General features: G+C 38.6%; 2 protein-coding genes across 2 annotated transcripts; both read right to left on the bottom strand.

Annotated features, from left to right (window-relative positions):
• Positions 1–733: 733 nt before the first annotated feature.
• On the bottom strand, positions 734–7316 carry LOC145767622 (tolloid-like protein 2). Its single transcript, XM_082579478.1, has 6 exons — positions 7180–7316; positions 6443–6645; positions 5429–5585; positions 3002–3228; positions 1915–2137; positions 734–1086 (listed from the first exon to the last, which is right to left on the bottom strand). The coding sequence occupies exons 1-6, from the start codon at positions 7220–7222 to the stop codon at positions 1004–1006; spliced, it is 936 nt and encodes a 311-aa protein (XP_082435604.1). The 5' UTR covers positions 7223–7316; the 3' UTR covers positions 734–1003.
• A 9272-nt stretch (positions 7317–16588) lies between these two features.
• On the bottom strand, positions 16589–23611 carry LOC145767227 (uncharacterized). The gene is made up of 4 exons (XM_082579014.1): positions 23368–23611; positions 21114–21337; positions 18857–19020; positions 16589–18517 (listed from the first exon to the last, which is right to left on the bottom strand). Exons 1-4 carry the CDS (start codon positions 23568–23570, stop codon positions 18107–18109), a joined length of 1002 nt encoding a protein of 333 aa, XP_082435140.1. The 5' UTR covers positions 23571–23611; the 3' UTR covers positions 16589–18106.
• Positions 23612–27174: the final 3563 nt, after the last annotated feature.

The raw sequence follows: 27174 nt of genomic DNA on the forward strand, positions 1-27174 counted from the left end.
TTATAGAGCTTCGGTTGAGAGTTTGTCTTATTGAACCATAATTATGCATATGAAGCCGAGTGACGTAATCATATTTAACATACTCAGGTTTATTTTAACATTTGGCTACAGAAAACAAAAACTACTTTGATTATTTGTCTTATAAAGATTCAAACATCTTTGAGTTTTTGCACCAAAACTCACCATTAACACATTCCACACACAACGATCATTGCTACGAATTATTAAAATTCAATTAACTGAACATGTTCACAATCACTTTTTGTGTGGTGCTGTAAAACAAGTTCCCTGACTACAACAAATCCGCAAAGGTCAATTTTTTGGTTGGACATACATTACGGTATATACAACTTCCAGTAGACTCGGTTTATGGTGAAAAACTCAATCTTATCTATATTGCTCATTGGCAAGGAAACCAGAAAAAAAATTTTTGCGCAAAAATTCAATCCCTAACAGAACACTACCCACAAATCACAATAAATTCGCAAAGACTGAAAATCGCCAATCCTACTTTTTGTTGGCCTTGTTTGGCAACCAATTTGTGTAAAATAAATTATTATGCAGTAAGAGCAAAGTTTATTGATCTTAAGTCAAGCTTAAAGATTTTGATGGGTAGCACAGTTTAGATTTTGTTTTTACCAAACCTTTTCGAAAACAAAACTTCGACCTTTCTAATTTTCTTTCTAACTTACATCCAGTCAATATGATGAATAGGCTACTTTTAGGCCTATCAACAAAGTTTTATTTTCAAAAGACTCATTGGTCATATATTCAACCAGTTACGGTCAGTAAAGTTTTGCCTGAATACAACAGTCCTTTCAACATTTTCGACAGTCAAATTTTTTAAATGTCTCTCTCTGAAAAAAGATTCAATCACGATCAGTAACCTCGACCGACTAAATTAACACACTTTAAATTGCGAATGACAGAGACGATTTTCGATAGCTTGTTCATAATAAAGCATGAAGAAGTTTTAAAAATATCATTGAATAAATATGTGAGATCAACCACCGAAGCCGAAGAATTGGGGTACAAAGCGACAATACAAAACTCTGCATTGCAAGCATCTTCTTCGTTTCCGAACTCCTAAAAACAAAGAATTGTTTGGTTAGAGCACACATTTTTGACTACTGTTTTGAATAGGTAAGGAATTTACTAAAGAAGCAATGCAACTCTCAGGATGTGTCTTTGAACAACTCACTTGAAATACAAACTTTCATTCAGCAGCACCTAGCGGATGGAATAATTCACAAATAACATTTCAGCCTCGCTGACCGGGCATGCATCAGTGGTTCGAAGCCTCTACAATTTACAAGTACGATATGCGAAACTGCCTTCATAAAGCTTTTTCAGATGGAAAGTAAAAAACTTAAGCTACAAATAGCCATTTATCGACACGTTTTCAGCGGGTTGTAGCCTTCAAAATGGGATTTTGCTTTTAGCTTTGAAACTAGGTCCAGCCTAACTTACTATTTTTCAACATAATGAAAAATGCATAAAAAACGTCTGAGGAAACGTAAACAAATTTTTTTTTTATGGAAAGCATATTCAAAATTTGTACACAAAATTTCTAAAGATGTAGGCCTATCTATCATGAAAGATCTAAAAAAAACTTTGTCATAAAGTGCAATAACTTAGTTGACTTTTGGCCATGAAAGTGTTGGCGATGCCTCAATCGCCCAAGAACTGGCATTGTCAGATGTCAAACGTTGATGCAACACTAGGGGTATTCTCTAGAAAGCATAAGTTGCCAGTGCGGACATGAGCAAACGATGTAAAATCTTCTGGAATGTCTTGTCCTAAACCAAATGTTCTGCACAAGATTTGTCCGAGTTCAACGACAGAATAAGAGCTTGCGTGATGCTCTTAAGCTACGGTCGTGTGACACACAAAGAAGAATATTAGTTGACTTACTTCGCAAACTCCCGCATCTTCTGGGAAAGACGTATGTTCCGTCGTTAAACTGAAGACAGGTCAATGCAGAGCATCTACCACCTTTTCCCACGTTAACCTGGCTTTCTTGTCCAAGTACGTCGATTTCTGCTTGCTGTTCAGGTGTTAAAGTTATTTCGACTGATGGCAATTGATTGGATTCATAGAATTCGAAAACTTCAATTTCATCATACGGACAGTCTTCCTGCAAATACAACAGAAAACGTTATTTTGTGTACATTGGTTACGGCATGTTTCAGCAAGTAGGCTAGGTTATTGTAGGTTTAGACTTGCCACATAGCTCTTAATCTTTCTGAAGTCAAGAACATTTTTCGAAAGATTATCAAAATCATAACTCGAAAACTTTTAAAAATGACGTGATAAGTAAAATACGGTGGTAACCTACTTTGTAAAATTATCAATTTTAGATAACCAGCATCCGTCTCTCAACAGGCAGTTATTCCCCTGTGGCTCATCGTTCCTTTTGTATGTGTTTTAATTGTTTGTCACATGCCTGTACTTTACACCTCATGTGATTTGTTTACGTGCAGTATAATTTACTTGTATAGTTTCAGATTAAACCATAGACAACCAAATGAATTTTAGTTTAGCCGTATAATTTACTCGTAATCATTCTTGTATCACTTGTTCAGTTGGTGTTTTTCAGTCTGGAGTGTCGTTACAGTCATCATAATGCATAGTCAGATTTATCTTATAATTTTTATTTTATGTACATTGCAGATTTAAGTAATTTCTGATGAGTAATGAGGACACACGTACGTGTCGAAAACGTTTGAGTAGATTTTTTAATTATATTATATCTCTTTGTAATAAAACATGTTGAACCTGCTAAAGTTACTTTGTTTTGTCTGTCTTTAGTGTCTGTGGTTCAACAAAGCAAACTCTCTACCAAAGTTTTATCGCTTTAAAATATATGTGGCCTACTTCAGTGGTTAAATTTTATTAATCAACTAACTTTCAGTAGGGGTAAAAATCATACTTATGATAATAAACACAAACTGTAATAAACAGAAAAGTTGAAACTGTATAGGTGTAAATGTCAATTTACCAAGTACGTGTCTTCACATTTTTCGACGATCCGAGCGATCAAAGTTTTGCTTTCATTTATGATGGTAAATTGCTTTTCAATGCAAGTGGCATTGAACTGGTAATCCCCTTTCTCCACTTTGCACTGGCTTGCGTAGCCATATAGTTCATCGGAGCATGAAGTAACAGCTGTTATGTCTTCTTGACTTCTGAGATTTTCGACTTTGCAATATGAACTTGTGTCAAAAACTAAAAATCAGTAAAAAAACAAAACAAGACGATTAGTAGACAGGAATGTTGGTATGGGTAGCGGGGATAAGATTGGCCGAAAATATTTATATCATTCCCCAAAAAATTGTAGCCTACCTTAATAAATTACAACATTTTTAGGTTTTCTTTTTTTATTTAAAAGTATCCTAAATATATCCTTTTTGCCAGTTAAAAATGTTCATGTTGTTTACATTAGGTTAAATAGGACAAAGGTAGGACTACTATATGTCCTCTTTTAAAATGATTTCTCCTTTTTAAAAACGTCTTCCGAGGACACTTAAAATGCTCAAATGTCTTCTTTTGGCATTTTGAGTTTTCTTGCTTACACCTTCAAATTAATTATTTGTTGATTAGATTTACAAATTCATGAAAAAGGGCATTTGTGACGAAATGAGAATTGAGCAAATCAAACATTGAGGAAAAAGACATTAAAAAATATGACTTCAACACAAAAAAATGCAAAAAAGTTAGTCGTGTTTATACTTTACGTTAGTATTATTCGGTACGATCAATTTTGTATTGATTGAACGCTTGTAGACGTTGTTGATCACCAACTTAAGAGTTTGGCCAGTTCGTTATTTGAAGCAAATTAAAAAGAATGCCCAAAAGTGCATTGTGTAGCCTACCAAGCTTACTGTAAAAAGAAGTCATGTCATGGATACTTAGTCTACACAACAGCATATACAAATGCAACTGGAACGTATTTTGATTATGAGGAGCCGGCAGTCGCAATAGTGCAAGTAAAGAAATAGTCTTTTTTTTAGTTCTTAACGGTTGTGTAGCCTACATTTCAATCATATTTTGAACCATGTATAAATAAAAACTAACAATTACACAGCATTTAACATAACATAGGTTAATAACATGAAATAAATTTAAAATTACAAACGTTTTCGGCTATACCCATGTTAGCCCTTATCAAAGAACCAGCAGCTGATTGATGTTCTACATAAATTGAAATTCTAATCATATTTTGTGCAACAAATTTTATAGTTTCGTTAAAGCTGACATACTGAAAAAAGTTAAGGCATGGTTGGAGATGTTGCCTGATTGGTTACATTTTGTAAATTTTTGCAATCGTTGCTGTTTGGCTGAAATTTTTGAAAAAATGTTTAATCCGGCTGTTAGCAAGCGGCTATCAGTCTGACTGCAATTTTTTTAATCGAAAATTATCTTCGTCCTTCCAATCTTTATGACGTTGAAACTCATCGTGTCACTAGGAGAAGGGAGAAAAATATTCTAAATTATTATTTTTTTAAATTTTATATTAGACGACCAAACATTGGTAAAATTTAGAAAAGTTGCAGATTGTAGAAAATCGTTAAAGAAACTATAAAATAATCATGGGCCTAATCTGTCAAATAAAGTTGTCTTGTTTTTTTGCGTCTGTTTTTTTTTTGCTGCACGGGCCTATAGTTAACCTAAAAAAATGTAAACGATTTTTCAAACGTAAAATTTTACTTGCTGGCAAAACTTCTTTTTAGTCCAAAGTCCTCTTTTTAGGCAATAAAAGTAACGAGGCCTGGTAAAGCCAAGAATTATTTTAAAAATTAGATTATTGATACTGTCATATAAGTTACTGCAGACTGCAGTAGCCTATAGCTCAGTGTTTTTCAACCACTGTGCCGCGGCACACTAGTGTGCTGTGTGAGATCGTCAGGTGTGCCGTGTGAAATCATTCAATTTTAGCTAATTGGTCTAAAAAAAACGTTTTGAAAACAAATTAATTATTATCTGCAAATAATATACCATTGTCGAGTGTACGTGCTGCAGTAGTGACTGATAGCGTAATCATGTAAAACTCTTGCACAACACTAGTGCTAGATGACAGTAGGTAGCGAATTGCATTGTACAATGAGACAAGAGAATTAGTGAGGCATGAAAGTGACAGCTGACGGAAGGGTTGCCAATTTGGCTTTTTAGAAGCCAGATTTGGAAAATCTGGCTGTTTTTTAACTTCTTAGGCTTTTTTAACTTTTTTTAACATTTTTACTAAAAGTAAATGAATTGTTGTTGTGTTGTTTATTTTATTGTATCATTATAAAATTTCGTTTAGTGTTCCGTCAGATTATTTTAATGCATAAAGTGTTCCGTGGCTCAAAAAAGGTTGAAAAACACTGCTATAGCTTACTGTTTCAGTGAGCATTTTTACCACGTACACAAACACAAGAAAACTTACAAGAATAAATAGCTCTGAAACCAGAATAACTGCGCTCTTCGTTTGTGACCATTCGAAGCCAAGCTCGATTCTTCGTTGTTGTGATTGTGAAAGGGGCTTCCATGGTACCGTAAAAGTACTGAGCCTTCGATACTTCATTTCTCTTCCCATCGATAAACTGAAAAAATCAATGCGTTCGACAATTTCACCTTATTCATATTTTGTGGCAACGCAATTAAAAATTCAAAAAGGCTTGTTTCAAAACGTAAAAAATATTGTAATCAATGCGTGTTTCCATATTTCTGTTTTTTTTTCTAGATAGCCATTTCTTGTCGCTCTAAGATGTTTAATAGTCGTTTAAAGTGCACACTGCGTTAGCTTGAAACCGGATGCAGTGAAGACTGAATAAGTGGATAACAAGGAAACTCATTTCTAGTTTTGTTTTTTTTCTTTTTTTGCGCATTTGAAATGATGCAACACCAATATGTTGCAACCAGGAACGTAGCCACGGGGCGTCTGGAGGCAATCGTCCTCGTAAAATTGTGTCTTACCTTCCACTCTAAAAATCATGTTTGTTTTAAACCTTTATAATTCATGTTGGATAACCTTTGCTCCCAACAGTTTTTTTCCCACCAAAATTTTCTTTCTAGCTTCGTCACTGGTTGCAACTTGCAATGCAATGCTTTAATCTAATTAGACATTGGCTGCATCATTTTTTGCACCAGTTCAATTACCTCATGCTAAGTCACTTTTAGTCCACGTGACTAAACTCATGACTTTAATGTCAACAACAAGCGGAAAGATTAATCGAACGCTCATTAGCCTACAGAAATTCATTTCCTGTTTTCCATGTCACAAAAATGTCATCATTTTCATTGCTTCAAAATTCAAAATTTTCTGAATTTTTTCCAACAACTTGATGAATGCAAGCGTAGCTTAAGCACTTATTGTTCTACCACATTCGTAATGAAAAATCAGGCTACTATAATATAATTAGCTTAGGGCTAAGCTGTGAGAAGCCCGGTTGCTGCCTACCTCTAGGTAATCGGTCTTTTTCTCGTTTTTTGGCTCTTCAGTTCTGAAATCTAGAAACTCTATAATAATAATGTGTCTCTTTGACGGTGCTTTGATATAGTATCTCAGATCGAGTTGATTGGGATAATTTTCCGGGTAGTTTGGACTGGAAAACTCTCCCACATTTCTACTCCGTAAACGCATTACTGTTGATCCAAGAGCATCTAAAAAAATGTTTTTGAAAAATTTGCATTTGAAATGAAGCAATTAGAATAAGTGACGTTTTTCAAGTTGTAAGAGGAAGATATTGATAAATTAAGATTTTGTGTGCTTTGTTGCCTTTTCTAACCTTGACCGCAAACCTGCCACCTACCGGCAAGTTTCAATCAATCTAGCCACCCACTAAACGATTTTAATTCTCAAGCGTCGTAACGGCAGTGCGAGCAAAATGCAAGCCATCGTAGAGCAATGGCTCTCAAAAAAAAATTTCCATGCAATTTATTCCAAGAAATGTCTTTAGTGTTGCGACGCAATAACAATAAGATTTCTGAGACTCAAATATCAACTAAATTTCGTTTAAGACAACAACAAAACAAAGTAAAGTGTACAGTATACACTGCATGAATGTATTGCTTTTTTTGTGATAAAGTCATATCCCTTGATAAAGTTTATCAAATCTTACTAGGAGTTGCGAGAGTGATCAGTTAAGTTACGAAACTTTCCTGCGTATAGAAAGGTAGCAACATAGAAAAACTTACCTTTAGACAGCACCAGTAACAGCACAGTATATATAAGCAGCATGTTTTCTTGTCTAATGTTTTCGTCGTACTCTAACACTCCAATAAAATTTAAAAAAACTTTTATGAGGCTTAAAGCAGCGCTGCGCCTTTATATGTCGATGCTGTAGATTAAAACATCTAAAATCCCCAGACAAAGGTTAAAAATATGCTGAGTAACCGAAACTAACTTGGCTTATACTATCGACACTTTTACGTCATTTTTGACGCTTTTTGTTGTTTCGATTTGTCTTATCTAATCTCCTATTTATTATACAGTTAATATAAATTGAAGAGGGAATTTAATTAAAGAATAGCCTACTTTGGCCAACACCCAAGTCATGAAATCACTTGAAAATTCTTGGTAGCTAAGCAGTGTCAGTCACGATTCACACATTTCACAAGAATGGGAGATAGCATCCTAAACTTTCTGGGTAGACAACGAAATGTCAAATGTACTTTTTATTTGGGTGCATGAAAGCAGATTGCAAAATTTTTTATACGTTTATCTTTAACTTTGTCACTGATGTAGCTATTGTTGAGAATAGCTCGCACTTTAGACTTGTCATGGTGTTTTCCAAAGAAAGTGGAATAGTTTTACGCAGAAAACCATAAAAATTTGACTCATTTCCATGACATGCAAATCACCTTTTATGTGTGCAACGTTATCTGGCGTATGTCAAGTTGGCTATAAATACACAAATGTATGCAGGTTAAGATGCATAAAATGCATTTACAAAAAAACGTCTGAGATCTTGAAGTTGTGGACTACACGTGTTAGGTAACTTTTACCTTTTAATTTAGACCTATAACATTTTAGGCCTACTGTGATGCTTTTTCTTGTGGAATGATGCAATTTTTTATTCTTTTATCTACCATTACAAAGTAACTTGCTATTGCACTGCTAACTGGCTTACGGAAGCTACAACCTGTTCTTTTAACATTGCTGCTGCACTGACGATTGACTTCCGGAAGCTACAATCTGTTTTTTTAACTTGCTGTTGCATTGACTTACGGAAATGGCTTACGGAAGCTAACAGCCTGTACTTTTGAAAACTTCTTTTTTCCCTGATATAAAATCTTCCTTCTGATATGAAATTTTTACCACATCAAGAGAACATCAAAGGCCCAGGGTGATTTCCATTTACACCAACACAAACTAACAGTTCGATGTAATCAATCATAGCTGACGTGACGAAAATAGCTTTCTTCTCGAAGGTTCTAAAAAACATTGAATCTTTTTTAAATGAGCATCTTGAGGCGACGTGATTAAACTAATGTCAGAAATCTCATTAGTTCTTTGTGATCACGTCTGCACGTGAAAAGCATGCGACATACCACGTGACTGCGATTCACTTATTTTGTAGGCCTCTTCCAAACGAATGAAAATGTTTCATTGAAGACAATAATTGCAATGATGTATAAATCATCCATAGCCTAAAGTTGATTTGGTGCTTCTTACCTAGGCTACATTTTTGCTCATTATGTATTTGACTGGCAGCCCTATATTGAAAGGCATTTAAACATTCAATCTCTAGCGAGTTTTTTTAAGGTTAAAAAGTAGGGTATATCACGCAAAGTAGCCTACATTAAACCAGCAACGTTCACATTTTTTGAACTACGCATGCTAATGACTTTGCTACTACAGGTTTATTTTATAGAAATATTGCTGTTAAGCCTGCTAACTTTTTGATCGAAGTTGGTACGTTATTCAAACTATAACCTACTGTATAAAAGTAAAAGAGGGAGTTAATTTTAATTTCAACTTTAGCCCCGATTTTAGGATAGAACAGTATGTCAAAGACCACGAGTATAATTTTTTTGAAACGTTTGTCCAAAAACGTGAGAGGATTTAACTTTAAGGAAAGACCTTCTGAAAGAATACTTCACAGTATTGGCGCATTATCTTGTGTAGGCTACTGTTGATAGAGCTTTCTCTACAACCATCTCTCATCGACCACCATCCAATAGTAGGCCTACAACAACTTTGCACGCAATATTGCTGTTGAAACATCTTGAGCAGCAGTTGTCAGCCTGAGGTTTTTCAATTGGTTGTTGCAGTAGAAGCATATAGTAACCAAGGCAAGTTTATCTCCATGATTAAACCGAAATCAGGAAATAGACAGCAAGATGAAAAGGGGTTGAGCCGAGAATCTTAGAATGGGTGCTAATCGAAAATGCAAGTAAGTTTTTGCAGATATACAAGTCAAAGACATTTTGTCAGTAAAATCTGTTATCACTACAGAACAAGCCAAATGCGACTTTATGTTTTGAACAAATTGTATTTAAAGATAAATTTCGATCAATTTACGACTGCTTAAATTTAAATATAACCAATTTCACACAAACTGTTTCACATTTAAAAAAAGCGATATGACCACTTTACAGTGCTTTACGATGAAGCCAAAATAAGAAACACTGTTTGCGGCCGTCTTGCAACATTTTTAAAGTGTTTTAGTACAGTAACAAACAATGCTAGAACGTCAAATACCATAAACAAAAATTGACGTCCATACAATGCAAGGTAATTTTAAGCAAAAAGTGATTTTCGGGGTGTGGGAGAGGTTTGTACAAAATGTCGATTTTCTTTAAGGGTCTTAGAACTTACTGTTGTATCCTAAAATCGGTGTACGGTCGTTTGGTCGACAGGACGTTTGGTTGACAGACATTCGGTCGACAAGACATTTGGTCGACAGGACGTTAGGTCGACACAACGATTCATTTTAGGGTTAGAGTTAATGTTAGGTTAGGGTTAAGGTTAGTTGACTAACCCTAAAATGAATCGTTTTGTCGACCTAACGTCCTGTCGACCAAATGTCCTGTCGACCAAATGTCTTCTCGACCAAACGTCTTGTCGACCAAATGACCGGGTACCCTAAAATCACGGCTAAAGTTGACTTTAAAAAAGGCGGATAAACCTCCGCTCCCTTTCCTAATAAAAGTGCATAAGCCTATGATGAATGTTGTAAATGGGACTTTCATAAACGACATGGTCAGCAGTTTGTTCCTTCGCTCAGCATTTACAAGTCGACAAGGGACCCAACCCAACTTGTAGCCTACATGTTGAAATGGAAGCGGCCGACTTTTCTTCGAATTCCATTGAGCTTAATCCCAGTTGGCGGGACAGGTCCGTACAATGAGGGTAGAGCACCGGGTTTCATGGTGAGGTATGAAATCATGGAGTTTAGTGTCGGTGGCACACTGTGCAGCATTCTAAGTGTCTTCCATGTAATGTACTGCGTTGATGATATGATCCCTGGATAGTTGTAACAACTCAAGGGCAGTTGGCACAAAAGACTGTTTTGGCTTTAATCGTAGGAAAGATTCCTGAGGTGGGACGTTGAGCTTTGCGTGGAACAAATAGTTAGAATCTTCTGCTCAGAGAGCAAGGTGTTGTTCCCTTTTGGCGAAGCTCAGCAGATTGGATGCCTGCAAGTTAGCCTAGTTGTTACCCCAAATTAGCTGCAGCTGCATTTTTTGAAACGTTAGTGGTATTTTAATCAATGTAGCCTGTTTAAGTAAAGTCATTTACTTTTAATGCAATATGAATAACGGTGATGGCAGTGTGGAATCTCCTTTTTATATAAATTCGTTTTGCAAATATTTGTCGCTTTCCTGCTGGATAACTGGTTCAGACGCTTTTGGAGACACTTCCTTTTTGCAAACATCAACCTGTAGTCTAGCCTATTTAACTAATATGCTCGTATAACTTGATGTTTTTATGGTTCAACTAGACTTTTAGTTTTCACTTTGAAAAGTCTGGTTTATCGAATTACGGTCTGGTATTAAAAATTTCTGATGTCTAACAATAGCCTACGGTACCGATATAATAATTAATATTGTGAAAAGTTCTGGCAAAACTTTTATAACACAAATAAATGGCGGGTGTTAGGAGTGGTCTGATGATCAAGCGACAGTTAATTGTCGGCAATTTATAGCAAGCTACTGTACCTAAGCATATTTGTAATCTTCAGGATCAGGTCGCTGCAGCAGATGGGGTGTTTTGACTAATCAGAAGGCAGGATTTAACGCGTCAGAAGGAAATTTTGTTGGGAAAATTTTATCTGGTTTCTCATAACTCGCAACATTTGCCTACTATGTCAAAATTACCATAAGCACGCTAGCAACACACTTTGAAAATTCTGGCAAGTACCAAGTAGCCTAGCCTAAACTTACCTGAAACTGAGCACTCGAAAATATGTACCATACGCCAACCTTATTTACGGTAGCCTGCTAAACTTTTGTTGCATTTTTTCAACTCGCCTCTGACTCTTCCCAAGTTTGATTTTGACAAATAATGTTGTGAGAAACCTGATCTCTCAAACTCTCTCCCTCTCCTGGATTAAAGCTTGCCTTCTAATTGGTCAATAAATTACTTGTGCTGCAGCGACCTGTAGCAACCCCATATCACCAGCTACAGTACTCAGCCACAGTACTCAGCTACAGTACTCACAACTTGATATAACTGGATTTGATAAAGACTATAGCCTACGTGACTCATTATATCTAAGCATCTTAGTGCTCCATAAACCAAATGGTGGTTTCCTGAAAATAATGTTGATGCCTCGGAATGCATGCGAAACGTGGCCCAAAGACTATACACATAGTGTTGTTATTTCCCCCGATCATTTATCGGAGTTTCACGAACGGCGATATCGTATTTGAGTTGTTGGGTCGTTTTATATATGTCGGAGCTTTTGTAAACATATCGGACCCAATCCTGATTTACTCGGAGGATGTCACGTCAGCGTCGGATTCAATTACTTAATGCAGAGTGATAAATTATATATACTTTCGTAGTTGCATTTATTTGATTGGTCAATGAAGTGTCTATGTGGACCTATTCGAGTATTTCATTGGCTGGACCAGACATATAAGCACTAAGCAGGTGTTTGCTTGCCAGAAGTTAGCTGCGTTTAGTTGGGTTTTCATCTAGACCAGCTCAGTTGCGCCGCAAGCATTGGCATATGTTTATATGGCTGGACCTATATTGTGTTAGACTGTTTTAGCGCATTAACATATACCGGTAATCAATGTATAATATAATGTGTTGTAGTTTTGTCCAGAAAAGTTAAGCCAGGGCAATAATCATGACTCACGAACAATTTAGACAATGAACTCGGCTCAAACCCCGATTAAATCAACTTAAGTAAAATACGCTATACGGAACTATACAATAATTATATGAGCACTCTAGGGCTAGGCGACATGTGGGTGTCATAACCTATAGATTACAAATACGCCAACTGTAACCAGGGCCGGATTTAGCTGATGGGGGGCCCCCGTGCAAAAAAATTTTTCACGCCTTCGGCGCAAAAAACCACCTCTATGTCTACAGTAGCATCAGTCTAGTACTGCACAGCATCTTGCAGAAACTTTAAAGGCCAAAAGGAAAAAAATTACACAAAATCACATTTTTTTCCACATAGGGGGCCCTTCAAAAGTCGGGGGGCCCGGGGCAACTGCCCCCTCTTCCCCCCCTAAATCCGGGCCTGACTGTAACGCGAAAGCAAATGCTCCCTTTTAAGCAAATTTGACCTTTCGCAGTTTTGCACAACGGCAGCAATATTGGAAGCTCTGCATTGGACAAAAAAAATGTATTTGTAACTCTTTATTTCTTAGTGCAGCTTTCTTTCACCAAGAGCTTGTGACTTTTTCTTGAGCAGTGTTTTGTTGTATGCCTCAGCACGATCTGCTTATTTGCATAGGCGTATCCCGCCGAATTTTACCGTTTGGCATCACCTTATCAATCAATCAAAAGAATGCACTTTATGCAAAACACAGTTGTTTTCTCCACGTTTTGGTAGACGCATCAGCAAATGAAGCATAGCAACCGTGACTATTTTCTGCTGCAAAATGTGTCACGCGGAAGTAGAGAGTGATGAATGATTCTGAGTAATCTCTGGCCAGTAACTTAACTTTTAAGACTTTATTACAGATGAAGTGTTCAACAGATAAAAATATGAATATCTAAAAACTACTGACAGTACAACAGCCGGGCAGACGGAGCCCGTCAGCCTTGGACGGCAGTTCGTCTAGGGGAAGGCAAACCCTGATTCAAAAACCTCCGCTGTCTTGCGGCTACATCCAGTCCTGGAAAAGGCTACGGGAGTCAACCCAGACAGAAAATCCGGAGTGGAGTACGTGAGGCGGTCGACTGTCAAACTCTGACATCCTTCCGGCAACTCCTGCAGCCAAACCGTTGCCGAGTGTTCCCTCGGACCACGCCGGAGAGGCAGAGAGGGGGGTCCTGTTGTGTTTTTGGGCAGCGCAAGACCTCCATACAGACGCCTAGCCCAGCACTCTGGAGAGGCCACTCCAGTCGCCCCCATCCCTGGGTGCGTAAAACAAACCGGAGGACAGCAGTCTACAGGTTATAAGTTTCATATGTCCAAACTGTGGACGAGACTGCCACGCCAGGATTGGACTTCAGAGCCATATGAGAAGCTGCCGTACCCAGAGTGCTACCATCATCTGAAAAGATGGAAGGATGCCTACTACTACTGTTCAAGTAAGCCATTTGGCTGGTAGAGAATGTTTTTACTTGGCAATTTACCTTCATTAATATAGGCTATAAGCCGAGCGCTGAGTTTCGTGTTTGCTTTCCCAATTACTTTATGTCAAGCCTAAAAGCTTAATATCTGTAAGCAGGCAATTGAGAGCATACTTTGAGCTTCACCCATTTCTTTCGAGCTAGTTCTGTTCCTGTTGGAACATTGGTATTGGGGAGGATCGTGAATTAAACTGGTCTCGCGACTTCTTTCCATTCACTATTCCAAACTTCGGAAACATGGAACTTGGAGTTGCAGATAGCTGCAACATGGCGGGAAAAAAGGGAGTCGAGATTTCAAGCGCTGGGGCTTTTGGCGGTGCGATTTTAGGATCATCTGGTTAGGGTGGTGGTCATCCATTGAGATAGCTTGTAAAACCAGGCTATGTACGTGATTTCTCCTACGGAATTTAGCTGGGGCAATGCCTGATGATACCGGCAGAAAGTCAGTGGGAGTTGGAAGCAGGCAACCGATGATCTTTCTCATGCTGATGTTAAGGACAGTGTCAATTTTGCTAGTGTGTAGCCTACGCTGCGGCACCAAGCAGGGGAAGCATATTTGGAGGTGCTGTAAATAAGTGCACAGTGTACTGTATAGAAATGTAGACAGAAAAACTTACCTTTAAACAGCACCAATAACACACAGTAACAATGTAAAAGAATTTAAAAAACTTTTGTTAGATTTATGCAACGCTGCATCTTTATGTTGCAGCTGTAAATTAGAAAATGGAAATCTCCGGACAAAATGTTAAAACAGGCTGAGTAAGCAAAACTGAATTCACTCATGTTGTCAAGAAAAGCCGGGATTTTAGACAGAATAAAAATACGATTTGATCTAAAAAAGTTTAAATTATCACTTGTCGCATTTAGCTATAACCAAGGGCGCGGGAAGTAGGGAAGCTCAAGAGGCTTCAGCCCCTCCCTAGAGCTAATTCAGCCTCCTCTGGAATTTTGGATAATTGCTTCAGTCCCCCCTAGAAAATTCTGATAATTTAAGGTACGTAACATATTTTCAGAAAATTATTCGAGCAATAATTGCTACGATGAATCGATCGAGTTCCTATTACGTGTGATCGCGCTCATCATTCGAAATAAAGAGTCGTCAATCACAGGGAACTATACCTCGCAGTAGCGGTTCCAGCCACCCTCCCTACTAACACGGCGTTCCATCGTTTATTGGACATCATTCTGCAATATTCACTTTACACTTACAGCATAGAACAGCAAGAGATCTAGTTGTTAAAACGGAGTGCGGACCAAACTTAAAGCATTATGCCTTGGATCGTTATACATTCACTGCAGTAATCATGCTCTCGATGTGATTTTGCAAGACGTTGTAAAGGAGGTGAGGCTTATTGCCGATGCCTTAAACTTCGTTCAAGGCAGTTGTAATTCGTGAATCGTCTAAACGTAAATCTTTATTCATGTCGTTTTTTGGTTCCGATGAAGTTGCCTGCAATTTTCTGGGTTTGTGTCCTACTCGTTGGTGCGTTCGTGCTTCTGCCCTCGTTCGTGTTGTTAAGTGCTACCCTACCCTGTTGCAATGTCTGACCGACATGACAGAAGATAGTGCAATGGAAGGAGACGCACGTGCAAAGATCGCCTATTCAGCTTGGTAAAATAAGCACACACGATGCGGCTTTATTTTGCGATTACCTGCAGAGGTGAAGTTTTTCAGCCTGCAGAAGCCGTCGCTAGACAGCTCCAAAACAAGAAGATCTCCGCTTCTTCAGCTTTGGATCCATCACTAGTTTCCGCGAACGGATCAAAAATCTCAGAAAAGATGAATCCGTTTCCAAGCTTGTGGGAGCAGCGAACGTCCCAGCGTCTGCCAATAGCCTAAAGACGCCAAAGAATCTCCGAGTGAGCAAAACTTCAGCAAAATTTTGAAACACAGAGGAATCGGATGCTTTGTCGTCTGCGGGAGAAGGAGCGTGAAAACGGCAATACATCAAAGCCCTTGAGTTGTTCAAGCTGAGCTTGATCGAAGATTCGACCAGGTGGATCTGCTTACAGCAGCCATCAGAGAAAAGGCCCTTCTGAGCTGTGCAAACGGTGAGGAAGGATCTGATACTGAGATCAGCTTACCGGATGCCATCAGAAAAGATCGCCTAAAACGGAACTTACCTTGCTCAGCGATGCTGTATAAGTGGAAAAACCGCAAACTCCGTTCAAAAGGTTGCTGAGATACTATCGCAGCCAAACCCTCCAACACTGATCTTTTCAAAGAAACGTGAAAATTCGTGGAGCTCTGCCTTTGCCTCCCGGTTTCAGCTGCATCATCAAAAAGTTCTTTTTCTGCTCTAAGACGCCTGAAAACGTGGTTGAGAAGCTCAATGACACAATACAGACTTACCGTACTCATCTTGCGTTGATGTATGTCCACCAAAACATTTTGAACACCGTCGATGTCAAAAAGCTCATGACACAGTTCATATAAGTTAGAGAAAAACCTGAGCGAAAAGCAATCTTCGAAAGAGTGTGAGAACTCATTTCCACAAACTGTCGTTTTCACATCACTTTGTAATTTGTTCGTTTACTTTTTAATTTCCTGAACAGCTGCTTTGTTGTTGCCGTTCTTCGTTTCTTACAACTTACAATGTGTGTGGTTTGGCGTCGTTTTACACACAGGAGGGACCTATAAAAGTTGCTACCAGTTTTAAACGTTCTCCTGTACAAGGGGGGTCTGGGGGGCGAAGCCCCCCAGAAGCTCACAACACTAATGGCAGCTTCAGCCCCCCCTAGAAAAAAATAGTTCCCGCACCACTGGCTATAACAGTTATAACACCACATATACATAACATTGTCTCCTGCTGCCTCCGCAACACAGTTTCACGTTGAATCAATTTTATGGTACGACTATAAAGCATACCTATATCTAAGGAATTTTTGTTACTGCACATTTTCTTAGAAAGCAGTTACATAGGTCTAATGCCCTATGGAATGAAAACTATGAAATTGCAAACTTAAGCAAAAAAGCTTTTCTGGTTACCTCGCTTTCGGTTTCGCTCGCTACTAAGGCTGTTCGAAACGAACTTTTTCAAGTCAAAACGAAACGAAATCCTTCTCGAGGATTGATTGATTGCAACCCAATGAAACTTGTCTTCCAATCAATAGATTTATGAACTAATGCGAACAGACTGTTACTTATCAATCTTCGTATTTGGTACATTACGACTCAGCTCTTCGGAGTTAAGTATCTGCTTTGTTTCTACTTTTTATGTTTGATTGGAATATGGATCATCTTGAGTCTGATGCAAGTAAATAAATACTGATTTTAGGTTGAAACAAAATATCTCGTAATATCGAAACGAAATATTCATGTAATACTTAGATAGGATTATTTCAAAAAAGATTTAGCTTGTTCATTTTTGATTTAAAGCCTTTTACAGTTTTGCATTCATTTTTTATAGTAGGGGAAGCTTGTTCCAAACTGTTGGCCCCATGTACCGTATTGATTGTTTGCAAGTGTTAATTCTGCAATATATCGGAAAATAAGGAGAATTACTTCTTGTTAATAGGCTACTTGATTGTTTACACATAATTATATCATTGAATGTTGTGGGAAGTAGCTTTTTTGAATATTTAAACATGAAAGTTGAATCGTCCCCCCCTGAAACTAGTCGATTTAAGCAGAAATGTACTCAGCTCAAATAATAAGAGTTTCTACATTTTTTCCTCTCGAAGCTGACAGTATAGGCTAGATCGCAGAGTAAATTACAATGTAGCAAGAATAAAGAAGTGCTGACACTTGTGAATAGCCTACGAAAAACACAATAGATAATACGATTAGTGCAATAAAATTATGTACAAATGCAGTTAAAAAAGACAAAAAGCAGACTAAGTGAGCTTAGTATTAGCTTAGCCTCGGCCAGTAACGCAGAGTCTAGTAATATTTATAAATCTATCGACCCCTGTTCAGGGCCAGATTTAGATGATGGGGCCCGGGGCACTTTTAGATCGGGGGGCTCCCGTGCCAAAAAAATTTTCGCGCTTACGGCGAGAAAAACCGCCTCTACGTCTACAGTAGCATTAATCCAGCACTGCACAGCATTTTGCAGAAACGTTTAAGGCTGAAAGGAAAAAATAACACAAAATCACATTTTTTCCACGTAGGGGCCCCCCTAAATCCGGGCCTGCCCCTGTTGCTCGTTGCTATATAGAAAATATCAAGGGTCAAGCCTTGCACAAGAAGGCCTGACAGAATCATCTGCTCATATCAATCAAAGTGAGGAAAAAGCTGAGCACGAGAAAGTTAATTCTTACCTTAGAAATTCAAAATCATACTCGATCAATTTACAGCAATACAGTTTTGAAATATACCTAAACAATTATTGAAAATCAACAAGCAAATGTAACTTATGACGTAAAACAACAACAAAACGCGTCCAATAATTGGTTGATAAAACTTTCTTCTTCTGGTTCTTGAGAAGGGAAGCGATCTTGTCGGATCCTGGCTTGATTGCTATGATTGACAGAAGTAGATGAATGCCCACTTACAGTAGCACGTGAAAAAGCGTGAAAAGCAGGCGAGGGGTGATGGGGCACCACTGGTTGTTCCCTTGGTTTCAAAATACGACGGGTGGAACCATTCATACTGTGATCTGGAAATGTGCTTATGGGTTGAAATGATTCTTTTGGAGTAGTTCTTTCAGCACCACCGCAACAAGGTTCCGAATCTTCGCTGTTCACTTGTTGTCGTTGAGAACGTCTGGAAGATAGCCGCGTCGGGACACTTTTAAAATTTGAGGTGTTGTTTTCTTCTGCAATCTAGAATAAAATATTGAATCTGTAGCCATGTCAAGAATCGGGATGTGTCAACACAAAGAAAAAACGTTGTTCAGCAAACAAGCTACAGAAATTGAACTCTTGAGTTGTACAAGTTTTGCGGCAGTTTTTTTTCATTATTAAGCCCAGATTATAGCCTAACCTGAAGGAAACGGATCTGCCAAAACCAGTCGAAGTAATGCAGTTAAAGCAATAACGATTTCGTTCTCGTTGCCTAAGTCTTACATTTGCGTATACCGTAGCCTGAAGGAGACATGCCCTATTTCTATGTAATGGTAAGTTTTTATGTAAACAATTTAAGGATTTTTATCTTCTACGTACTGTGATTTCCGCTGGGCGGCGGTGCAGTTTTGGAGCGACCGTCAGCGAACGTCTTGTAATGTCATCTCGGCCAGCTATATTACTTAAACGTAACTGGTTAGCGTGCTTGATTCGAGCAGCGTTTACCAAATCAACGTGACATTTCCATTGCTTGTTCCACCAATCTAAAAAATAGAGCAGGTCATTAACATAAAACCATTTTAAGATTAATGTAAATAGCTTTCTCGAATAATTTAGTTTCACACACACATGACGCCATCCTGTTTGTTTATGTTATATTCGTATATTGTTTTTGCCTCACAAAATAAAATATATGTTCAACCGATTGATGTTGCTCGTGTATGTCTACTCATGTCTGATACAACAAAGTAAACTCGATCGCTGCCAACGCTCTACCGATGAAGTTTCACATGTTGTCAAAGAAGAGCAGTCCTGCTAACTCCACGAGAACTATAGGATCAGTTGGACGTTCATCTTAAATGTTATTACAGTTACGTGCCATAACTAACTTTTTTATTAAGTTAAAGTTTAAAGTTGTGACAATTTGTGTAGAGACTGGTGAGGCAAATGAAACTACTACTTTAGAGTTTAGACATTGAAGCATGTCAAAGAAGCTTCCATGATGCTCTACTATTTTAATCGTGGCTTCGGCAACAAACTGCTCATTTTTAAATGACTATTTGCAGAAACGTTTATTGGACACATGCTACTAACCCAGCTTTTTCGTAGCCCACCTGGCTTTTTTAGCATTCAACATTTTCAAGTTTACAAAAGTTTCTATAGAACAGCATCCTATACAAACTACTTCGTTGTGCACACTTCGCTTTTTTATCACACCCAGCTAAAAGTATACTTTGCAAGGTGAGTGAATTATTAATTTGCTTTGTTCCATTAAAAGCTTGAATGGGAGTGTACTGGATTTAGCTTAAAACCATAGAAAGCCTTTTAGTGAAAAAAAAAGTTTAAATGCGTATCAAAGCGAAGATAATCTACCGCTTTCTTGAGAAGGTTAATGAAACAAAAACAAAAAGCGAATAAAATACTATAAAACACGATCATTGTACGATGTATAAGCTGGAAAGCAGTGAATCCCTAGGCGGGTCCCAGAGTCGTATTCGGCTCTCATCGGTCTTCCTTGCGGCTCTCATTGGTGTGATGATATAATTATTTGTACAACTAAAGTTTATATAACTTATTATAATTAGAGATTGGCTACTGTGACATTGGTTAAAAATTGACTACCCAGTCAGCAAATGTCCTTTTTTACATTGATTCAATACCTGCAGACGTTGAATCAATGTAAAAAATAACTGATTTGCTGACTGGGTATCACTTTCATATAAGATCAATGGCTTTTCAATCTTTAGGAGATGTGGAGGAAATCTTGCCCAGGGTAGATCCACGGTGTGGAAACAACAAACATATTATATTTGTACTATAGTCGTTTCAACCAATTGAGTCGAGGCAGATCTAGTCTACTGGGCCACGTTTCTTGATTATGCATGTAGCCTATATCTGCACAGTCTGCTGTCGGTGGTTGGCCTATATATCAATCCGCCTTCCAAGTATTTTTATTCAGTGTGCTGCGTTATTTCCATGACATGACCATTGAATGAATGCGCCAGTTTAAGCACAGCTGACACAAAGCGTTGTCTCAACACCAGTCGATGGGAAGACTCTTAGAGTTGGATCGTCACCATCGAAAAACAACATTGCCACAAATGCCACTGTTGTCTCGGTGATAACGGTTGGATGCACCAAGAACAGATAATTCAACGCTGAAGCATATTCAGTAATTAAGCAAACTAATTTGCAGACTACTTCTTTCCCCATGAGTCAACAATAATCCGCTAATAAAAACCGACGTTTACTGATCTACCGATGAACTTTGCAAAAATTGATTTTTCGGTTATCTAATCAGAGAATTAGCTTAATCGGCCGCTTAAAACATTAGCTGCTGGTACATCTGGCTGGCTGTTACATCTTCGATTAAAGTGGACTACACGGTTTTTTATGAGGCATGTTGTTGGGCTCCAGCATTTACCCTCCAAGCAAAATGGATGAAGATTTAAATATTGGTGCCCACCTTCAGGCATATCAAATAGCCAAAAAATAATCATATTTTCTCCGTAGGGTTAAATCAAGCCGGTAACCTTAAAAAGTCTAAGTATTCAATGAATAAATAGCGCAAAGATTCCTTATGCCTATGCTGCTATATTAAGCTTATCGTTGCTAGTCAAAGATGCAGTTTAATTACCTGGTAGCTTTTTGTTTCTTTCGTACTGACAATTACAATGTCGAAATATGACAACTCTTTGCCACCGGTTGTTGTTATCCTTACGACTTCTGACCCGCACATGGCAGCCATCATTCTCTGTGGTGAACTCTCTTTCAAAGTAATTTATTTTCTTCGCAGTTATTTCAGGAAGAACTCCAAGCAGATTCAAGACTCGAAAGATGTATAAGCGACGATTGTCTACGCTGAAATGTTAACAAACAAGCATTTATAGTTAAACCAATTCAAATATTCAAAAAAGATTGCTCAATTGTTAATGCAAAACAGAACAACAAATGCAAACAAACGAAGTCATTTCTGTTAAATGTCGATTTCTGTTGAGCATTGATAGTAAAAATATTAACTCTACATGTTTTACAGTCATTGCATTGAATGCAGTAGGCAACTGGCCAATATGATATTTTATCAACAGTGTCGAGTGAGCACCAAAGTTGTCTTTAAAATGCATTGCGTAAGCGCACTTCCAAAAATTGAACAGCGGCTTGGTGATCTTGCTATTTTTGCGTTCACAGTAAGTCACTGCACAAATAAACTATCGGAGCAGACTGGCTGGACTCTACTATCTTTTAAGAACCAGTACCTACTTTGACTCAATAGCAGTGCAAAGGGCTAAGAAGTTAGACTAAAGACACCCTCCTTCACCCCAGGTATAAACACGCAAAAATCCTTCCACACTAAAACTAGCCTATTCTTTACACTTCTTCTTTCGTATGAGAAGTTGTTGTTTTTAGACTACGTTTTTATCTGGGTCAGATACCTGGACCCTCCTCGAACAGCTACTTGGTGAGGTAGTCCAGCGTTGACAGACCAACTGCCCTTGGTGGAGTAAATGTTGGGCAGTGGTAGAGCATGTCGTCTGCGGTTTGCTCTTCTGCAGCACAGTTGCATGCCGCAGATGATGATAGGCCCCATTTATGCGTCATGGATCCGAAGCGCACAAAGTCTGTGCGAATGCAATTCAGCCGTACTCAGGCAGGTCGTCTAAGGTCCTTTCCTGATGGCATCGGTCCAGCGCCAGGGACTAAGAAATGGAGTCTGGAGGTGTCGTGTATCCATTTTATTTCCAGGTGTCAGTGATCCAGGATGAAGCAATATTGTCATGATTAAATAAGGATTGTGCTTGAGCAGCAAAGTTTTTTTTGATTTGAGGGGTTTCTTTGTAGGTCTGGAGATGTAGCTGTGGAGCGCGTGTTTGTGCAGCTCCAGTGACCGGCAAGCCAAGGAGAGTATGACAACTCTGCAACGAAACTCAGCTGGGGCAATGCCTGAAAGACAATCGGACTGGGCTTGCGTCAGTGGTTCAAAGCCTCTACAAGTATGCGAAACTGTCAGGAGCAAGCTCTTAAAAAAGCTTTTCCAATTGATCAATCAATCAACTGGTAAAAACTCAGCCGGTGTAGGTTTCAGGTATCCCAATACAATACGCAAGGCGTTGTTAATGGGTTTATCCAGCAGTTGAGTATGAGCACTACGACTCCATACAAAGACGCAGTAGGCCTACTCTGTGGTGGAATACTGTGCGTCTTCAACAAAACGTTTTAAACCATTAAGGCATCTCGCCGACTTCTGTGTTTTGATTTCTGTCTTGACTTTATATATATTTTTCATTCAGGATATATTTTTTCTGGAGTTCAACCTGCATTCGGCCTATCAACGTGGCTTGATGTTTCCCGAAATAGTCGAATGATTTCTGCTTTGATTTTGTCACACATTGTTCTCAAGAAAAATCTCTAAAAACGAGTCATTTTTTCACTTTTTATTGGAAAGTATAGCTGGCAGCGGAAATGTGACTGAAAAAATGTAACGTCTTTCCGCTATCGCTACACGGAATAAAAAGTAGCGCCGCTACTTCAACAAAATTGTAGCGGCGCTACCGCTCCCAAAACAGTAGCGGCGGCCCACCTCTGCAGTAGTGGCCTTGATTTGGGACCCTAGAATCTCATTGGTACAGGGCCTGAAATATCCTCTCAACAGTCCTAACAAGAAGGTTCCGGGAGTACGTTTGGACTCGAGCCCGGAATTATTTTAGGGGCTCCTAACGTTTTCAAGGGGCACAGCAAGGAAGAAGTTACCGCTTTTTCTTTGGATATGGTGCGTTTTTCTGGAAAGAGTCTTGATTTGGGGCTATAAGATCTCATTGGTACCGGGCCTAAATTACCTTTTTAACGGCCCTGTTCCCACCAATGCGTTTAAGTTACTGTGCAATAAAAACTACCTGTAGTAATGTCCATCATCATGAAGCCTCACTCTTATCGAAGGAAAGTTTTCAACATGTGCAACACCTTTGGCTATGTCTTCACACGTGGCATTCAGTTCTGTTCCGTTTTGAAAGCACATCCCAACCGAATCTTGCGTAAACCTAACTTCTAAAGGAGATAACGAAATTGTATTCCAATTTCTTCCAAAGTAGCTGTCCATGTTCAACAACAGGCAAGTGGTATCAATTTCAAAATTTCTTATTCCATGTCTGCATGTTATTTATTTGTTAGCATTTTGTTCGGACAACCCAAAACAGTTTTATGGAACATTTTTTCTAAATAAACACTTTTTCCTAACAAACATCTTTTCCAAATAAACATATAGCCCAGCATAGGCCAGGGGTTCCCAACCTGTGGTACGCGAAGGTTTTTCAGGTGATACACGGGTAGCTTGTGTTAAACGTGGATTAACAACTTTATATTTTGTTTATCTGATTTTGTTTACAATTTGTTTTTTCCCGGAAGCCTATTCTTATTGTTACATAACTGTTCTTGTTGTTTCGTATCGTTACGATCTTCAAAATACAGGTCGTGTCAATTGTCAACAAGGAGCACAGTTGCTTTGAAAAGTCGTACAACGCTGTTTGACAATGGGCGTTAATTATGTCAAATGATTGTTCTTGATAGATATCATGTATTGTTTTATAATTTGTTACAAATAGCGTTGAATAATGCTAGTTGTAAGCTAAAAATAAATCAAAATAAAATGTTCAATAACAGTTACAAGGAATGTTCTCTAATAACCTTCTGGCTCAGTATGGCCTCTTCATATTCAACGCTAGCTTCCCATGCTGTTCCACAGCTACTGATTTTTCCTTCCACGTGGGAATGCGAGCAGGGATTTTCATTCATGATAAACATAAAGTCAAAAAATCGAAACCGACTAGGTGCGGCCGGAAATGACTTTCGATGCGCTGTTTGCAAATTTACACCGGGCATCGACCAATTGGTGGACAGTAAACCAAAACAAAAATCTCATTAAATTTAGTTGTGGTGCTTTAGTGTTATTTTAGTATGCCGATATTATTCTTCTGAATAAAATATGATTCGATCAAATTAGTTGTTCTGCAAGAAGTGGTACGCTTGGCACTTGGCAGTACAGAGCGTCCAAGTGGTACGAGATCGTAAAAAGGTTGGGAACCCCTGCTATAGGCTAATTCTAAAGAAAACCAATCGAATTAAATAGTTAAGACATAATTAAGACTTGAAGGCTAAGCTTGTTGGCAGTATTTTGAAGAACATTCATGCAAAGTTACTGCAGCCTATACTTTAAATTTTACAAAGCTACAAAGCTACTTTGAATTTTACGACACTTTTCTGCTTTATGAAATTTTCGTGTGTTTTCTATTCGAAGTTACAGTACTTCAGTACTTTACCAATCAAGCTGAGCAATATTTTCGCACTTAGGCTAATTGCAATTATCAATCTCATTCAAAGACTTATCAAGTGTATCAGTGGTGCCGAAGTAGGGGGGGATGAGGGGATATATCCCCCCACCAATAATTCAGAAAAAAAAACAGTTGCTATGAAGTTGTACTTCGATTTAGTTGTTTGCAAGCATCTCGAATTGCTGTTGTTTTTCTTTTATTGATGTTTGATCACAGTTCTAAATTGTCTTGGATTTGACGCTAGACAATGAAGGACCTTCACTGAAGGTATTAAGGACGAGTTGGACCAGGCCACTGGCCACGGCACTGCAGTAATGAAGAAACTGCAGAAACGTATTTGGGACTTGTGCTGATTTTGAAACCTTTGGCACTGATAGAGCAATTTAGTTATCACGTTGCAAGGAGAAAAGCTTGACATTGACTATTGTGAAGAGCTGTTTTAGACCCTGAAAATCACTCGAGAGAAATATCGTGATTTGGAGTTTGAGAACAATTCCAAAAATGCAGTTTCACTTCCAGAAAAATGTGCTGCTAATTTTATCACGCCTTTGCAAGCACCAGGCCAAAGAAGAGTCCCTGAAAGATTGAGTGGAGGCTCGATGTCAGCTACTGCAGACACTCAACTGCATTAAGTTATAAAACACTTTTCAATCAGTTCATGGACAGAGTTATCTCTGAACTGACCAAACGGTTTGAAAGTAGCCTGAATTCCGATTCGGCAAAGTATAAAGAACTTGCACGAATTTTCAAGACCGGCTTAGTTCCTGAAATGGTAAAAAATTATCCAGAGCTGAATAGACAATCGATGAGTTATCAAATCGATTCATTCAGCAAGGCAACAAGAGCAAAATCTCTGTACGATGCTACAAGAGCTTACCACAGGCAGGCCCGGATTTAGGGGGGGGGGCAGAGGGGGCAGGTGCCCCGGGCCCCCCGACTTTTGAAGGGCCCCCCTACGTGGAAAAAATGTGATTTTGTGTTATTTTTTCTTCCTTTTAGCCTTTAAAGTTTCTGCAAAATGCTGTGCAGTGCTGGATTGATGTTACTGTAGACGCAGAGGTGGTTTTTCGCGCCGTAGGCTTGAAAAAAATTTTTGCTGGGGGCCCCCCTGATCTAAAAGTGCCCCGGGCCCTCCATCAGCTAAATCCGGCCCTGACCACAGGCATTGTCCGAGTTGTAAAAACCTATCTATTCTCAAATACTCCAGCTGATTAAGATCTTCTTTTTGCCCGGTAAGCTCTGCTGCTTGTGAGGGGTCGTTTTCCAATTTTCGATGATTGAAAACCTGGCTGAGAAATACTTTGGGACAGGTAAGGTTAAATGCTAGCATTGTTTGCAACATTCACCAAAATATTCTTAATGACATCAGCATAAATAACAGTGCTAATGTATTTTCAATGCGGTATATCGTAAGACGCAATTCGGTTGTAACAAGTTCTTGTGATGTGTTTGAAAGTTAGCATTTTTGTCATAAATTTGCAGATGTTCTTCTGTAGCTTCGATTGTTTTCAGTCTCCTGACTAGTGACTTTGTCCTATAGATAGCGCACTAAGTGTAGTGAACCTAGTGAAGGAGAGGGCAAGAAGAAAAGCATAACTTCTGTTTTTTTTGGAAAAACTAAGTATTCATTGGAAGATCATAGCTTCGAATCCCGCTGGAGGTACCAATTTTTCTTTGCTTGTTTCTTAATCATGCAGCAGTCATTCACAAGAGCACTGGTAGCGCTTTTATCTCCATGATTTCTTGTCTGTATATTATGCTGTTAGCAGTTAATTGACCGAGGTCCGGTGATTGTTTAATAAACTTAATACCAGAACCACTAAAATTGTGTATAAAAGTATGCATCCCCCCAATGTTCAAAATCGTCTAAAATTTGATAAAATTTTGATTTATCCCCCCCCCCCCAATCCTCAACTAACTTCGGCACCACTGAAGTGTAGGCTATACTCTGAAAACGTCTGATAGCGATTGTGAGAGACAATATTCTTTTAAACTCTAAATCTAAATCAATCCGAAATAAATGTTCGTGCTTGAATTGAAAAAGTTTTTTTGCTCATTTTAACGAAATTAATCCCTTGAAACTTTTCATAGAATCTCAAGACAGAGCGCAGCAAGCGCCCTCCGACCGGAGGGGCTCCGCAAGGAATGAGGGCCCCTAAAATATTTGGGGGGCGCGAATGATCCTAACCGCTGTGCTGCGACTGTGCGAAAATATTCATCAAATTAAAGAGCTTTTCAAAAACCACCACCAACAAGCTAAAACAAGCCAATTCTGCTCTTTGCGCAACAAAGCTCTTTCAATCGTGATCTGCTTTCTACTCGCTGTGATAAGAGCTAACAACAACACGGCGAAAGAAGATGTAGTAATTTCGCTTT

The sequence above is a fragment of the Aplidium turbinatum genome, chromosome 3 (assembly GCF_918807975.1).
Source record: "Aplidium turbinatum chromosome 3, kaAplTurb1.1, whole genome shotgun sequence".
Lineage (NCBI taxonomy): Eukaryota > Metazoa > Chordata > Ascidiacea > Aplousobranchia > Polyclinidae > Aplidium > Aplidium turbinatum.

Excerpts from the sequence above, each read along its gene's own strand:
- LOC145767622 (XM_082579478.1), bottom strand. The coding sequence starts at position 7,222 with ATGCTGCTTATATATACTGTGCTGTTACTGGTGCTGTCTAAAG. Across the intron at positions 3,229-5,428 it reads TTTCAGAGCTATTTATTCTT|TTTTTGACACAAGTTCATAT; the intron begins GTAAGTTTTCTT and ends ACTGATTTTTAG. Across the intron at positions 1,087-1,914 it reads AAGATGCGGGAGTTTGCGAA|GAGTTCGGAAACGAAGAAGA; the intron begins GTAAGTCAACTA and ends CTTTGTTTTTAG.
- LOC145767227 (XM_082579014.1), bottom strand. The coding sequence starts at position 23,570 with ATGGACAGCTACTTTGGAAGAAATTGGAATACAATTTCGTTATCTCCT. Across the intron at positions 21,338-23,367 it reads GATGATGGACATTACTACAG|CGTAGACAATCGTCGCTTAT; the intron begins GTAGTTTTTATT and ends TTAACATTTCAG. Across the intron at positions 18,518-18,856 it reads GCCGCCCAGCGGAAATCACA|ATTGCAGAAGAAAACAACAC; the intron begins GTACGTAGAAGA and ends ATTTTATTCTAG.